General features: G+C 35.0%; 1 protein-coding gene across 1 annotated transcript in view; it reads right to left on the bottom strand.

Annotated features, from left to right (window-relative positions):
- Positions 1-416: 416 nt before the first annotated feature.
- Positions 417-14,918, bottom strand: part of LOC149801997 (uncharacterized) — an 82,919-nt gene continuing 68,417 nt past the window's right edge. Inside the window, exon 18 of the mRNA XM_089956390.1 lies at positions 417-11,651. Coding sequence (XP_089812516.1) covers positions 10,429-11,651 — 1,223 coding nt within the window. The 3' untranslated portion in view covers positions 417-10,428. The remainder of the gene's footprint in view (positions 11,652-14,918) is intronic.

A 14,918-nucleotide genomic window follows, 5' to 3' on the forward strand; every position in this document is an offset into this window, starting at 1 on the left:
ATATTAATACTAATATTTATTTCATGTTAACTGTACTATTTAAAAGTTCTTTTATTTGATGATAATATATTCGATATAGTTTTATATTACATATACCACCCCCTGCCCCACCATCCAATGAAACCTGACTTTGACCCAGGGGTCATAACACATAACATGTAAAAACTTATGATCCATCCCAATACTATGACTGCATGTTTAAAGTTCTGTTAAAAAAAAAAAAAATATCAGGGTAACTACAATTTTTGTACATCTTACCTATGACCACATCCCATGGACCCTGGAAGAGAGACCTCAAAACTAAAACCACTTGCATAAGTAAATTTCAACCCATTGGTTTAGGAGCTGTGGTCATGTACCGATGGATGGATGTCATCACAACATCCACCGGATAAAGAACTAGGATAATAAACCCATTCATATTTAGCTTTTTATTTAAATTTAGTAACTGATATTTAAAAAAAAAATGCAATCTGACTTCTGTTAATAAAGATTACTCTAAGGCTTTACTGTCCAAAGTAAAATTCAATACACTACATTTATATGCTATAAGTACATATATACTTATGTATGTAAGTATATATATTGATCAATAGACATGTCTATTACGCTGAGACCTATGCAAGATAAAATACAATGGTTTCCACTACAGATGTTGCACATAATTTTTTTTTTAAATACAGCTGCTTACTTATAATAATATCAACATAACAAGATAACCAAGTGGGTTTGAGATTGCTCATCAGGATTTCAATGGACCAAAGCCTTGTTCCCATACAAATAAAGTTGATAGCTGAGTTCCATGTCGTTATTTTAAATTTATGTACAATCAGCATTATTCCCACTATCCCTACCCCATGGGTGTGGTCAAATTTTCCAAAGTGTTGGTATGATCCACACTGACTAGACTATCAATGACTCAAGATTCATGTGTGTACTTTGAACAGTATTTGAGGAATTCAAGGTCAACACACACATACAACTGTATGTATGCATTATCCCTGTGCTTCTTTTGAAAGTGTCAGAAATACTAACAAAGGTACACACAGATAAAGTGCATAATATATGTGTTCCAGTGATAGAAATGCATTACATATAAACACCCTTATATCCTATAATTGAAGATCTACAGTATAATGAATTACTTGAGATTAGCTTAACAGGTGCATAATAGCAGATAAAAAAAATTAAATGACAGGTCTTCTAAGCAAGCCAGTTTTACAGCAAAATATTACAAATCATTTTGTTTTAAATATGAAGATAAATTAGGTCATCTGGTAGTGGTAACTACCAGGAATTCAAGACAAGAACTCCTTTCTCCTGCAGAATGTTTAAAGTTTCTCTGACAACCTTAAGCAATAACATGATTTTCAGATCAGCTGCAGTGGAGATCATACAGGATGTCAGACTGGCAACATTTTCATTTAGGACAAAGTAGACATCATCAGAAGTCATTTTTTTTAGTAAAGACATCCATATAAATATGATCATCCATTCAGGGAAAGTAGGGACAAGAAGAATTTCAAGATGGCTAGCACAGCAGCCATATTAGATATGATTAGTGCCATTTTAATTTTTGACAACCAATGTATTATAAGAAATCTGTTTGTGAAAACTTCATGTTAATATATTTATCCATTTGGAAGGAGCAAAGAAGACAATATTTTCAAGATGGCTGGCATGATAGCCATACCGTGTGGATCAGTTTGCATCATTTTTTATTTAAGACCAACTAGACACCATAAGAACTCTTCTCATGAAAACCACATGTCAAAATGACTTTCCACCTAAGTAGTGATAAGATTTTTGAGATGATCACCATGCTGGATTCACCATATTAATTTGGACAACAATCCGTCTTAAGAAGTCTTTTGGTTTAGACTCCATGCTGATGTGACATTCCATTTTAGGAAGCAATGTTTTCAATATTTTTAAAATGGCTGCCATGGTAGTCATTCTAGATATAAATTTTGTTACATTTCCATTTAGGACTAACTAGACATCATTATAAGTCTTTTCGTGAAAGCACAATATCAATATGATCAGCTGTGTAGGAAAAGTTGGGACAAAATTTTCAAGATTACCATTGTGGTGACATAGTGAAGGTCAGATAGGCACCAATTTCACTTTCAACCAACTAGACATAACAAGATGTCTTTTGCTGAAATGCCATGTCAATACACTGGTTCATTCTGTAGTGTAATGTAGTGTAATGATTCATTTTGTAGTGAAAACAAGATTTTCAATATGGACACCATAGTGGTCAAGTTGCGTATCTGAGTGGCATAATTTTCAGTTATGATGGACATCAAGTCTTCCAGTAAAAAAAAAAAACACTTATCAACATGACTTTTCATTCAGAAGTAGCATTAACAAGTTTTTTAAGATGTCTACTTTGACTGCCACTTTGGGCATCATATCTGCACCATTTTCATTTAGTACCAACTTTCAGAGAAAACCTTACGTTGATATGACTTTCATTTCCCCAGTAGGGATACAAAAATTTTCACAATGTCTGCTGCTGTGGCCGTACTGGATGTCTGTGTGGCACCATTTTCATTTAGGTCAAATGAGACCATGGAAAGAATGTGTGTGTAAAGTTTCATGGCAATCCTAAATGTTGCTTATAAGAAGTAACAACAATAAACTTGTGCTAAAGGATGAACTGACCACAGACCATCCATAAGCTCTCCTGGTATATGACCAGGAGAGCTAGCTAACGTTTCAGCTGTACATGTAATGTTTTTATTTTTAATTTCAAAATGATGATAAAAAGGTACTGCAGCTCCCTCTTACTCCGAAAAAACTGGATTTCAGTAACAAACAATAATTGATCAAAACAAATATGATTTTACAAGTTGATTTTGTTTGTGTCCACCACTCACAATAAAATGCAAGTTGTAAAAAATATTAAATTTTAGTCCTGATGGCAATGCATAAAAAATTATGGGCTTTGCTACATGGCAAAAAGAGACATAACTCTAAGTGCCTTTGTGAAATCAATGATTATATAGCTTCCCTTTACTTTTCACTTGTCTATAGAAGCAATTGTAAACATTATCAAACATAAAATAAATTCAGACTAAAGTGATACTGACCCCCTTTTTAAGCTTGTCTGATTTTGTTCTGCTATCTTTCACCGTAGATTAGAAATTTTAATCATTTTTAAAAAAAATAATTTAAACTTCTAATTGGCACTATATGGCCAGTTTTGTGCTGACATTTTGAAGCCTCCTACATTTTGATACCTACCAACTGTGACATGGCATAAAAGACAATGAAAAAGCAACATTCTTTACTATGATATCATCATAGGGACTCTATAACATGTGGATACAATGAGTTCCTTCAATTATGCTCTATAGGCTGAAAAGAATTTCCATTATTCCGAGTCATGACCGTTTCTTCATTGTAATTGCTGAGTGCTGAAACCATCTCTGACATTTTTGAGTGGTAACTGATTCTCAAGTTGGCCACAATAGCAACCAGACTGGATGAAATGGCTCATCAGCAACCATATTGGATGTGTTCATTTAGGACCAGCTACAGAATATTATGAAAAACCTATGTCAATATGGCCATCCATTCTTGTGGAGCAGAGACAAGAATTTGAAGATGGTTGTCATGGCAGCCATTTTGGATATAAAATTGGCACCATCTTCATTTAGGACTAACTAGAAGATGTCTTTTGGTGAAAACAGCATCAATTAATTTTCAAACAGTATCAACTGGATGTCACAAGAAGTCCCGAGGTGAAACCTCCATGTTGATCTGAACGATTTTCAGGAGAGGTAGTGATAATAAAATTTTCAACATGGCTGCCATGGTGGCCATAGTGGAAGATAGATTTTCATTTAGAAAAACAAGACATCACAATTAAGAATATTAGTGGAAACCTCATATTCAGGAGGAATAGCAATAACAAGATTTCAACATAGCTGCTGTAGCAGCCATTCTGGATGTCCAACCAACACCATTTTCATTTCGGACTAACTGGACATTGGGACAAATGTGTAAGTAAAGTTTCGTGGCAATCATAACAGTAGTAGCATTGAAAACAAATGAGCTAATGAATGGGCAAACAATGGGTGACAGACAATCCTATAAGCTATGACCAGTATTGTTAACTACTGGAGTCTAATGCTGTTTTTCTGTTATTTACCAAAAAAAAAACATTCTTTTAAAAATCTGCTTGACATGCTAATATTTTTCTTCACCCCCTAGAAGCCAACCATGATGTATATAGGTCTAGCATGAATGAATTAATGTGATCATAAACACAAATACTTAACCCATATTAGTAAAGCATGAGATGTAGGTCACAGTGACTTTCTTTGGTGATATGGGCTGTAGTTATAACAGTGATGCATTTCAGTCTCATTACTGGATCATAAACTGCACCCACAAAATTCACTTTTAACAACATTTCAACAAAGATACTGAATCAGGAGTTATAGGTCATGAAGACCTCTTTTAGCAAACAGGAGGCAGAACTTTATGATTCTAGGCAGGATAGGCTGCATGTCCAAAACTCACAAGCCAGTAAAAGATGAAATACAAACCATGATGAGTCTCTTTTGTAGCAAGTGTGTCAGTAACAAGAGATTCAAATTATCATTAATTTCACGATTCTAGCATTAACAGTACCTTAGAAATGAATTTCAAACATAAAATGTAACCCATATTAGTGAAGCATAAACTATGGGCCATAATGACCTACTACTGAAACGTGTGAGTAGTGATCATCAAGATCTATGATACGAAAGTATATACACAGCATGCCAAAAATCTATTTAGTCATGATCTAATTCTTAAAACTTAACCTAAGCAAGAAAAATGTGGAATCTGGGTCACGGTGACCTTTCTGATTCGGTTAAGTACTAAGATATATATAGAATCATCTAGTTTCATGATTAATGTGTGCACAGTCAAAACATTATCATGTGAAGTAAGGGTCAAATTGACCTACTTTTAACACGAGGGTGAAGTAATCATCAAGTTGTATCTTCTTGCCAAGTTCCATAATCCCAGATATAACATTATACCAGAGTTAAAAAAATGTACTCATGAGCCAAATGCAAAAATAAACACAATAAGCCAATAAAGTGAGACATGAAGGTCACAATCACCTATTGTTGCAAAGGTGAGGTACAAATAGAGATGAATATAATCACCTAGTTTGATGATTCTGGACTCAGTAGTGGTTGAGACTGAACCCAGTGACCTAATTTTGTTATTGGGGTGTAGTACTCATCAATATTCACCCCCTCACCAAATACCATATATGCATACAAGGTGCTAGAAACCTATTTGATTATGAGTTAAATACAAAACCTCTGCAAAGAGGTCAGCTAAAAGAAGAAAGTGATTTGTTGATATGCAACCAGGATATGGAAACCAGGCAATGACCATTCCATTCACCAAGCTTTCAGGCAATCCGTAAAAAATTGGAACTATCTACATTCCTGAGTACTGTATGGAAGGACAGATGTTCAGACAGACATGTGGATTACAATATACCCCTCAGAAACTGGGGTCTAACAAAATCTAAGTACTTAGAATGCTAATGGATTGATGGTTTAAAGTGATGTTAATTTACATAGGATCAGAAACATAACTTGGATATATTGCTAATCATGCTTTCCAAAATGTTTTGTTCTTAATATTAGCTTGATACAAAATGAAACACTATTTAAAAAAATTACTTCGATTTTCTGTAAAAAAAAAGCATTTTCTACTATTGGGTTGACAATTACCATTAATGAACAATATCGATGGAGATTACTACTAACAGATCAAATCATATCCCTCACTTTGAGCTGCCTACCTTTACAAATAAAACTAAGATGGATGGCCATACAATCAATGCTGTTGCTAATTATAGCAAAAGCATACCGTTTGTTACTATTAATAACAATACAAAATATACTTAGTAAAAACAGATTGGACACTATGCCATAGGAATGGAGGGACTAAAATCCCTCTAAGTCAAAGAGCAGCTCCTGTATTGGTCATATACGTTTTGCTATGATAAAAGGTGACCTGAGTGGCCAAGTGGTCCAAAGTGCAGATCACTGACATCTTAGCTCAGTTCGCATTGGTTCAAGTCTTGGCTCAGCCAAAGTAGGTATGTATGAAAGCTTGCCAGCAGCTTTCCATGGTTTGGTGTTTTTTCCTGGTGTTCTTTCCCTGATTCTTCTTCCACCTAATATAATGGCTGCTATATATGGCCTATCATTTGCTGAAACATGGTGTTAAATCTATAAAAACCACAAACACTGCAATGGAAAAATAATTTCCAAACAAAGGAAAAGATTCTCAAATGATTTCCTATGGGATATGGCAGCTATCTGAACTCAGCATATCATCATCGTATGATCAATTCAATTAAAAGTAATCATTTAACAAATTACTTACAAAATAAAGATCATTTTAAAACAAACAAAAAGTACTCAACAGCAACTCTGATCTTTGAATTCATCTTAAATCACAAACTTTCAAATGTTAAACTAATCAGCCTGATAATGCAAGAAAACAGAATTCAGTTTGTCACATATTTTTCAGGTATTTATACAATAAATGTTTTGGTTTGGCACATAACATTATGCAAATACAAGATTATTTTGGTAAGATCATCTCTATCATGTTACAATACATTAATACTTTATATCTTGAAAACAATAATACTAGTATCTACACTCATAAATAACTGGACATATAAAGTACCACTTTGAAACATGCATATGGCTAAGGGAGCAATTTCATTATCTGAAGTGTACATGAGCTTGTTTCTTTCTCTTTTTATTAAAAAAAAGTCATTTCTCATACTGGCTGTCAGATCAACACTATTTTCATCCAAACAACTAGATTTCATATATCTGTTATGACTATCCATTCTGAATGAGTAGGGACAAGATATTCAAGATGGTTGCTGGACATTATACGAAGTCTTCTGGTGAAAATCCCATGCTGATATAACTTTCTGTTCAGGAGTAGTGATAACAAGATTTGAAAGATGACTGTCATGGCAGCCATATTGGACATCAGATTGGTACTATTTTCACACAGGACCAACTATGACACTAGACGTCTTTTAGTTAATAGCCCATGTTGATATGACCACCAATTCAAGAGAAGCAGCAATAACAAAAAACCTGCAAGATGTATAAGCAGTACTATTTTCATCAAGAACCAACTATACCATGGGTTAAATAAAGACCTAGAATTTAAGATCATGCTTTTGTAGCTTGGATTACTAGTGGATTGAGAGATGTACTAGTCCTGATGAATTTTCACTAGTCCTTCAATTGCTGCCTGGTGACATCTGGACTTCTGAAATTACGAAAACTACATATCCGACAGGAAATTTACTTGCCTTGGGCTAGTGAATTACCACTAATTCAAACCCAACAAGAAATTAACTTGCTTTGGGCTAGTGAACTACCACTAATTCAAACCCGACAGGAAATTTACTTGCTTTGGGCTAGTGAACTACCACTAATTCAAACCCGACAGGAAATTTACTTGCTTTGGGCTAGTGAACTACCACTAATTCAATCCCAACAGGAAATTTACTTGCCTTGGGCTAGTGAACTACCACTAATTCAATCCCAACAGGAAATTTACTTGCTTTGGGCTAGTGAACTACCACTAATTCAAACCCAACAAGAAATTAACTTGCTCTGGGCTAGTGAACTACCACTAATTCAAACCCGACAGGAAATTTACTTGCTTTGGGCTAGTGAACTACCACTAATTCAAACCCGACAGGAAACTTACTTGCTTTGGGCTAGTGAACTACCACTAATTCAAACCCGACAGGAAATTTACTTGCTTTGGGCTAGTGAACTACCACTAATTCAAACCCGACAGGAAATTTACTTGCTTTGGGCTAGTGAACTACCACTAATTCAAACCCAACAGGAAATTTACTTGCCATGGGCTAGTGAACTACCACTAATTCAATCCCAACAGGAAATTTACTTGCTTTGGGCTAGTGAACTACCACTAATTCAAACCCGACAGGAAATTTACTTGCTTTGGGCTAGTGAACTACCACTAATTCAAACCCGACAGGAAATTTACTTGCTTTGGGCTAGTGAACTACCACTAATTCAAACCCGACAGGAAATTTACTTGCCATGGGCTAGTGAACTACCACTAATTCAATCCCAACAGGAAATTTACTTGCTTTGGGCTAGTGAACTACCACTAATTCAAACCCGACAGGAAATTGACTTGCTTTGGGCTAGTGAACTACCACTAATTCAAACCCAACAAGAAATTAACCACTAATTCAAACCCTGTGAATGTGTCTACAAAGTTTCATGGAAATCCTCCAACTTGTGCCAATGGATGGAAAGACAATGGATAACAGACAACAGACCATCCCATAGTCTCTTCTGGTCTATTAATAAGCATGTTGATAACGAACTGATCTAAGGATTCTCCAATATCAATTCATGTACAACATATAGAGATTTCCTCCAAATTTTCACAAACTATGCAAGAAATATTTAAAAGTGTTTGCAAACTGGAAATTCATTAAAACAGCTAATTTCATACTAAACTGATAAACTTGAAAGATGTGAAATGCACACTGAATTCAACAAATGTAGACAATCTGTGTTATCTAATTTTATCTGTGTTCATTTAGTTTCAATATAGAATTATAGGCTTCACTAAATTGGTAAGGATAATTTACTGCAATGTCCATGTTATTTTCAGTAATTTCACACAATAAAATATGAAAATTCATTTCTGACCTACCAGAGTTACAGAATATCTTTACATATGGGTGAGCTTATTTACACAGGCATCATCTACATTACTTGTAAAACTTTATCACATTATGTCACATATTTACACTATGACATTTTTCCATTCTGGGGGTTAACTGACACTTGTTATCACTAACAGACTGTACAATATATTAATTCTACTGATGCAGAAACAACCTGTGCATCTATTTCATTTTCTCAAGAATAAAAATGTCATGTGCAAAAAGGCATAGATATACATATATAATAGCACTCCAAGGTGCATGTAAAATGGTCACATTAGCAATAACTTTGAAATGGTGAGCAAAAGGTGCCAATTAGCTGGAGATCTTCAAAATTATGATGCAGCAAATTACATCAATAATGTCTGATTACAAGTATAAACCATATTTTATGCTAAAAGCATTCAGCAGTTGCAATTTAAATTACAACCATAATGCCCTGTTTGACTGAGAGACTAAAGTTCCTACACAAGTTGTCATCTATACATGAGACTGGTCTAGTTGACAGCCTGTACCTGGCATGCATAATGAACTTAAGCTAATGTTACAAACCTGGAAAAATCTGGAAAGGGAAACAAATATTTAGCAGACTGTAAAATGACAGTAAATTAAACCAATATAAATGCAGATATATGGCTAAAGCCTGATTAATGTAAACTACCAGAAGAATAACATGATTTTTTAAAGACCCTTTATTAGTAAATCTGAGGCCAGGCAATACACAGAGAGTGACTTTTTGTGAGTGACCCAACTTTGAAGCACATGATAACTATCGACATTTCTGTCAGACAGATCCAGATAAAAATTAAAAAAAAACACAAATGCCTCTTTACATTTGCTCGTTATTGTTTCTTAACTAAAACCTTCACTGTCATCTTTTGCCACTAATTTCCCACGCAGCAGATTTCTCATCTCAACAGCTATGGTGACTCAATTCTTTTCAACTTCGGCAACCTAAAATTTGGAATAACCTCTAAAACTTTAAAGTAAGTCTCCCTAAGGCTGCTAAAATTGTGTAGGTACTTGGACCGCTATATAATAAAAAGAAAAGTATAAGTTAATCTAGCAACTGTGTTCAATAATTTACTTTATCAAGAAGCAAACTCGTTAGCTGTGCTCAACCATTCATTACTTCAGCTTAATCAAAACTGCTATGTAAATAGGTATTATTATCAGCTATGTTAACAACAATGAAAAAAACCTGCTTTGATAACATATGTCTAGGACAAATTAAAAACCAAAAATCATCCAATCAGTAAATATTTGCAAAGTCAAATTTTAACCGTCAGCTATTTTGCATTCAGAAACAATAACAATTAACATGTCAACGGTAAAAGATATCAGATAAAATCTAACACTAATATACATCTAATTTTGACAGCAAGATTACAAAGTCGGAATTGATCTGTTCTTAGTGATGTAAAATGTAACAACTGTAACTGTGGTTTTCATTCTGCTCCAAACCACAAATTTAAATACCCAATAAACCATGATACATCAGTGAAAACAGAAAGAAAGGAACATCCTTCCTTCCATGAATTCAAGTACCAACAAAAATGTTATCTTTCAAAATACTATTAAAAAAATGGATACCCACAAAAACAAATGAATTCACAACGATCTTATCTATCAGAAAAATGCTTGTCCTACAAATTGAGGTCTTGTCTTACTCTGGATGTGGCCTCCTGTAGCTTTTGAAACTTCAACCTAATTTCATCAAGGTCTGTTAAGCCATCAGATTCCCTTCTTGATGTGTCTGATTTAACTTTCATTTTAGGAGTGCCTCCTTCCAGATGAAATCCTTGCTTCAAAGGAGCAAAGGAATCATTGAGTGATGCTAAAAGATCTGCTTCATCATCATTATCAACTACATTCTCATCACCTCCCAAATGTGAGGGAATGTCCTTTGGAGGTTTTGCTGGCTCTCCAGCAGCCATCCTGTTCTGCGAGCCTGCAGACAGCTTTGTTTTCCCTGGTACTTTTGAAGAGGTGGAAATATTTCTTGGTGACAGGCTGCTGTCTGATTTTACTTTCTGAACTTTCTTCCCATTACTGTTACTCCCCACTGTCTGTATCATTGGGTTTTTCAGAACTTTTCTGTTTTTTACAGCACTCATGTCAAAACTCGAACATTTTGAAGATCTTAATAGATCTTCCATTTCTAAATCTTCCTCACCACCTGAAAAATCTACTTTTGTTTGACGAATCAACTCACGTGATGTATTCAACAATTCTTCAAATTCTTGCCGAAGTTTTGCACTTTCTGCCTTAACACTTTTAAATGGAAAAGTTGGGGAGAAACCAAGCTCCTCTATATACTGTCTAACTTCCTGTGGTGTTTCTGCAGTTACACCCACAGGGAGGGGAGCGTTGTACACACCCTCTGTGTTTGGAGCCAGGATCTCAGGATTCCAATCATCTGGGGACTCCTGTGGAAAACTGAGTGGCTCCCCACTATTGAAGCTGTCTTCTGGGTGAATTTTAACATTCATTGGTCCTCTGATATCTGTGCCTAATGGTGTCCTTCTGTGCTCAGGTGTCAGGGTTTGGAAAAAATCATCGAGACTATCATTCAAATCTACAATGGGCATTTCAATGTCTTCCAATCTTTCCCCCATTTCCCACTCTAACTCATCCTGCAGCTTTTCCTTATCTGCATATCTATGAATATTGGCCTCCTCCACCAAAGATCCATCTTTGTCACTGTCAGCTGCTTTTTTGTGGAGTCTGTCCACATGCGTGGGAAGAAATCCTTTCTCTGGGAAGTATTCTGTACTCTTACGTCTAACATCTTCACCAATAACAAGCTCCTCTAGTTCAATCTGTTGAGTGAATAATTTCTCTCCATTCGGGGTGAATTCCTCATCACCTGAAAGACAAGTACATGATTTGGGTTCCCTGGTGACCTCATCTGATGTTTCTAAAGTTTTAATATTTCTATGGAGCATGGTTCTCTGATGCAATTTAATTCAATGTATGCAAAAGAAACTACCACTAACATGAGCACTGTCCCTGATGCCTCCCAAAAAAAGGTTGGAGGACTGGGATCTAGTGTAGTGATGAGCCAATCGATGACAATAACTTGGTGGAATGCCTATGCCCAGTCTTTAAGGGTCAATATCTGGTGATGACTGTTAATTAAGGTCAAGACCTGGTCATCACTGTCAATTAAGGTCAATAGGTGGTGATGACTGTCAATTAAGGTCAAGATCTGGTCATGACTGTCAATTTAGGACAAGATCTGGTGATGATTGTCAATCATGGTCAAGATCTGGTCATGACTGTCAGTTAAGGTCAATATCTGGTCTTGACTGTCAATTAAGGACAATATCTGGTCATGACTGTCAATTAAGGACAAGAGCTGGTCATGACTGTCAATTAAGGTCAATATCTGGTCATAACTGTCAATTAAGGTCAAGATCTGGTTATGACTTTCAATTAAGGTCAATATCTGGTCATAACTGTCAATAAAGGTCAATATCTGGTAACGAATTTGTCAATTAAGGTCAATATCTAGTCAAGACTGGCAATTAGGGTCACGATCTGGTTATGACTTTCAAATAAGGTCAAGATCTGGTCATGACTGTCAATTCAGGTCACTATCTGGCCATGACTGTCAATTAAGGACAAGAGCTGGTCATGACTGTCAATTAAGATCAATATCTGGTCATAACTGTCAATTAAGGTCAAGATCTGGTCATGACTATCAATTAAGGTCAAGATCTGGTCATGACTTTCAATTAAGGTCAATATCCGGTCATGACTGTCAATAAAGGTCAATATCTGGTAACGACTTTGTCAATTAAGGTCAATATCTAGTCATGACTGGCAATTAGGGTCACAATCTGGTTATGACCTTCAAATAAGGTCAAGATCTGGTCATGACTGTCAATTAAGGTCAAGATCTGGTCATGACTGTCAATGAAGGTCAAGATCTGGTTATGACTTTCAATTAAGGTCAAGATCTGGTCATGAAGTCAATTAAGGTCAATATCTGGTCATGACTCTGTCAATGAAGGTCATGATCTGATCATACAGTTCATTAGAACCAAACAAAAATTGTAAATGCTACAGTGTTCACAAGCCATTGGGGTGAATATTTTAAGATGAACTAGGGAAATATCTTAGAAATTCAAGCTAAACTGACTCAATACTGAACTCACTTAAACTCTTGCTGAGATGAAGCATTACAACAAGACTAGTAGAAATCTATCATAAATGACAAGCTAGAATGTACACATAGTTGTACATTAGCAAAACCTAATGATGATCATAACCAATAACTCAAAAAAAGTAAAAGAGCAGAAAATGTCCCAAACATTTGTGGAGATAAAGTTTCATAGCAGATCTGGTTGATATAAAATAAAAAGCATGGAAGCTACAGTGATCACAAGGTTAGACATTAATCAATGCATCTCCTATGATGATCAAGGGCCATAACTTGAGGAAATACATTCTGAATGTATTTATATTTGGACTCATCAGAGTTGATGTTGGAATGAAGCTTCACATGTTTGGTTCAAACACAATAATTTCTGTAACTGCCAGAGCATTCACAACCTGGATACGTATTCTTGCCTTAAAGACAGGGGACAAAATGAGTCTTCAAAGAGTTCTCGACATCTGATATAAATACATTAAAATTGTAGTTTCTTTTTAATAGGTTCTTTTAAAAATTTCATATATGCATATAGCCGAGTTAATACTTATCTCAAACATAAAATACCAACATGACATATATATGCATTTGTGGTGCCACCACTACATCACATCATTAACTTTGAAATTACCAACAAAAGCTGAGCTGAAACCTGACTATCTTTAATTCACATATCCCCTCAAAATTGTTGAATATAAAACCTTATAATTATTCATAGTCACCCAAGCTGACACACTGATTCCTCTGAATAAAAAATATACACTACCAAGGAGGAGGTACAACAGCAAGAAGACAGTCCACAGGTTTAGACTGTTGTCTATACTGTTGAATTTTCAATTCAAGTTTTGCAGGCCATAATTAAACATAAATCACAGTAAATTTATCAGCCATTTCACTCTTGATTTAACACTATACCTTCATTAAAACCAAGCAGTCTGTTTAGCAGACATTAAAATCATAATGAAGTACATATTTCATAACGTTCAATCATCAATCATACATTTTTCTTGATTCTCTGTTGGAATGTATGTATGTATGTATGTATGTATGTATGTATATATATATATATATATATATATATATATATATATATATATATATATATATATATATATATATATATATGTATGTATGTATATGTACACACACTCACACAGTGTGATTGTGATCTACCCGACCTCAATTTACAAAAATTCAAAATAATGTGAGATGGGGGAAAAATGCAAAAAAGATCGCTACTATTGAGATAACTCTCTCATACATATAAATTGTGCCACCCTCGCAGGCAAACATTATCCACAATGCCCAGCTCTTACGCCCCCACCATTCTGTTTATTGTGGCCTCAGTGCTGCGTATGTATGTATATGTACAAATTGTTTGTTACAATTTTGGAACGTTATTAGTGATAGCATCTAAAAGATGAGCAAGTGATAGTCCGATGAGAAACAGGAAGGTTGTTTCTTTAGCGGTTAAACTTGAAGTAGTGAAAAAGTATGAAGCTGGTCAGAGTACCGCCATGATAAAGCATGCTTTGAACTTTAGTGAAAGTATATGTAGAACAATATGTGACAGTGTGGAAAAAATAAAATCAAGTGTGAAAGCTGGAACCTCCCTTTCGAACCAGAAAAGTTGCTATACCTGCCCCAACATAATGGACAGGATCGAAAGGATGTTGGCAACGTGGCTTGATGAACACTACTGTTCAATGCAGCTTTTGTTTTTTAATGACACATACATATGTTCTATTGATTAAAATTCATAATTTCATGTTTTTATTTTATGTTTCCTATGTTTCAAGTTTGTTTCCCTATGCTTTTTATGAAAACTTTTATCATATTTTTATTTTAATCTACTTTGCAGAAGCATCTCCTAATTTTAACATAGTGAATTTTTACAGAGAAAATGATCTCAATTTAAGAGAATCTCAAATTATGAGCACGCTTCAAGAAATTAACCCATGCATAAATTGCGATCAC

The sequence above is a fragment of the Sinohyriopsis cumingii genome, chromosome 4, assembly GCF_028554795.1.
Source record: "Sinohyriopsis cumingii isolate HCF-2022 chromosome 4, ASM2855479v2, whole genome shotgun sequence".
NCBI classification, from domain to species: Eukaryota; Metazoa; Mollusca; class Bivalvia; order Unionida; family Unionidae; genus Sinohyriopsis; species Sinohyriopsis cumingii.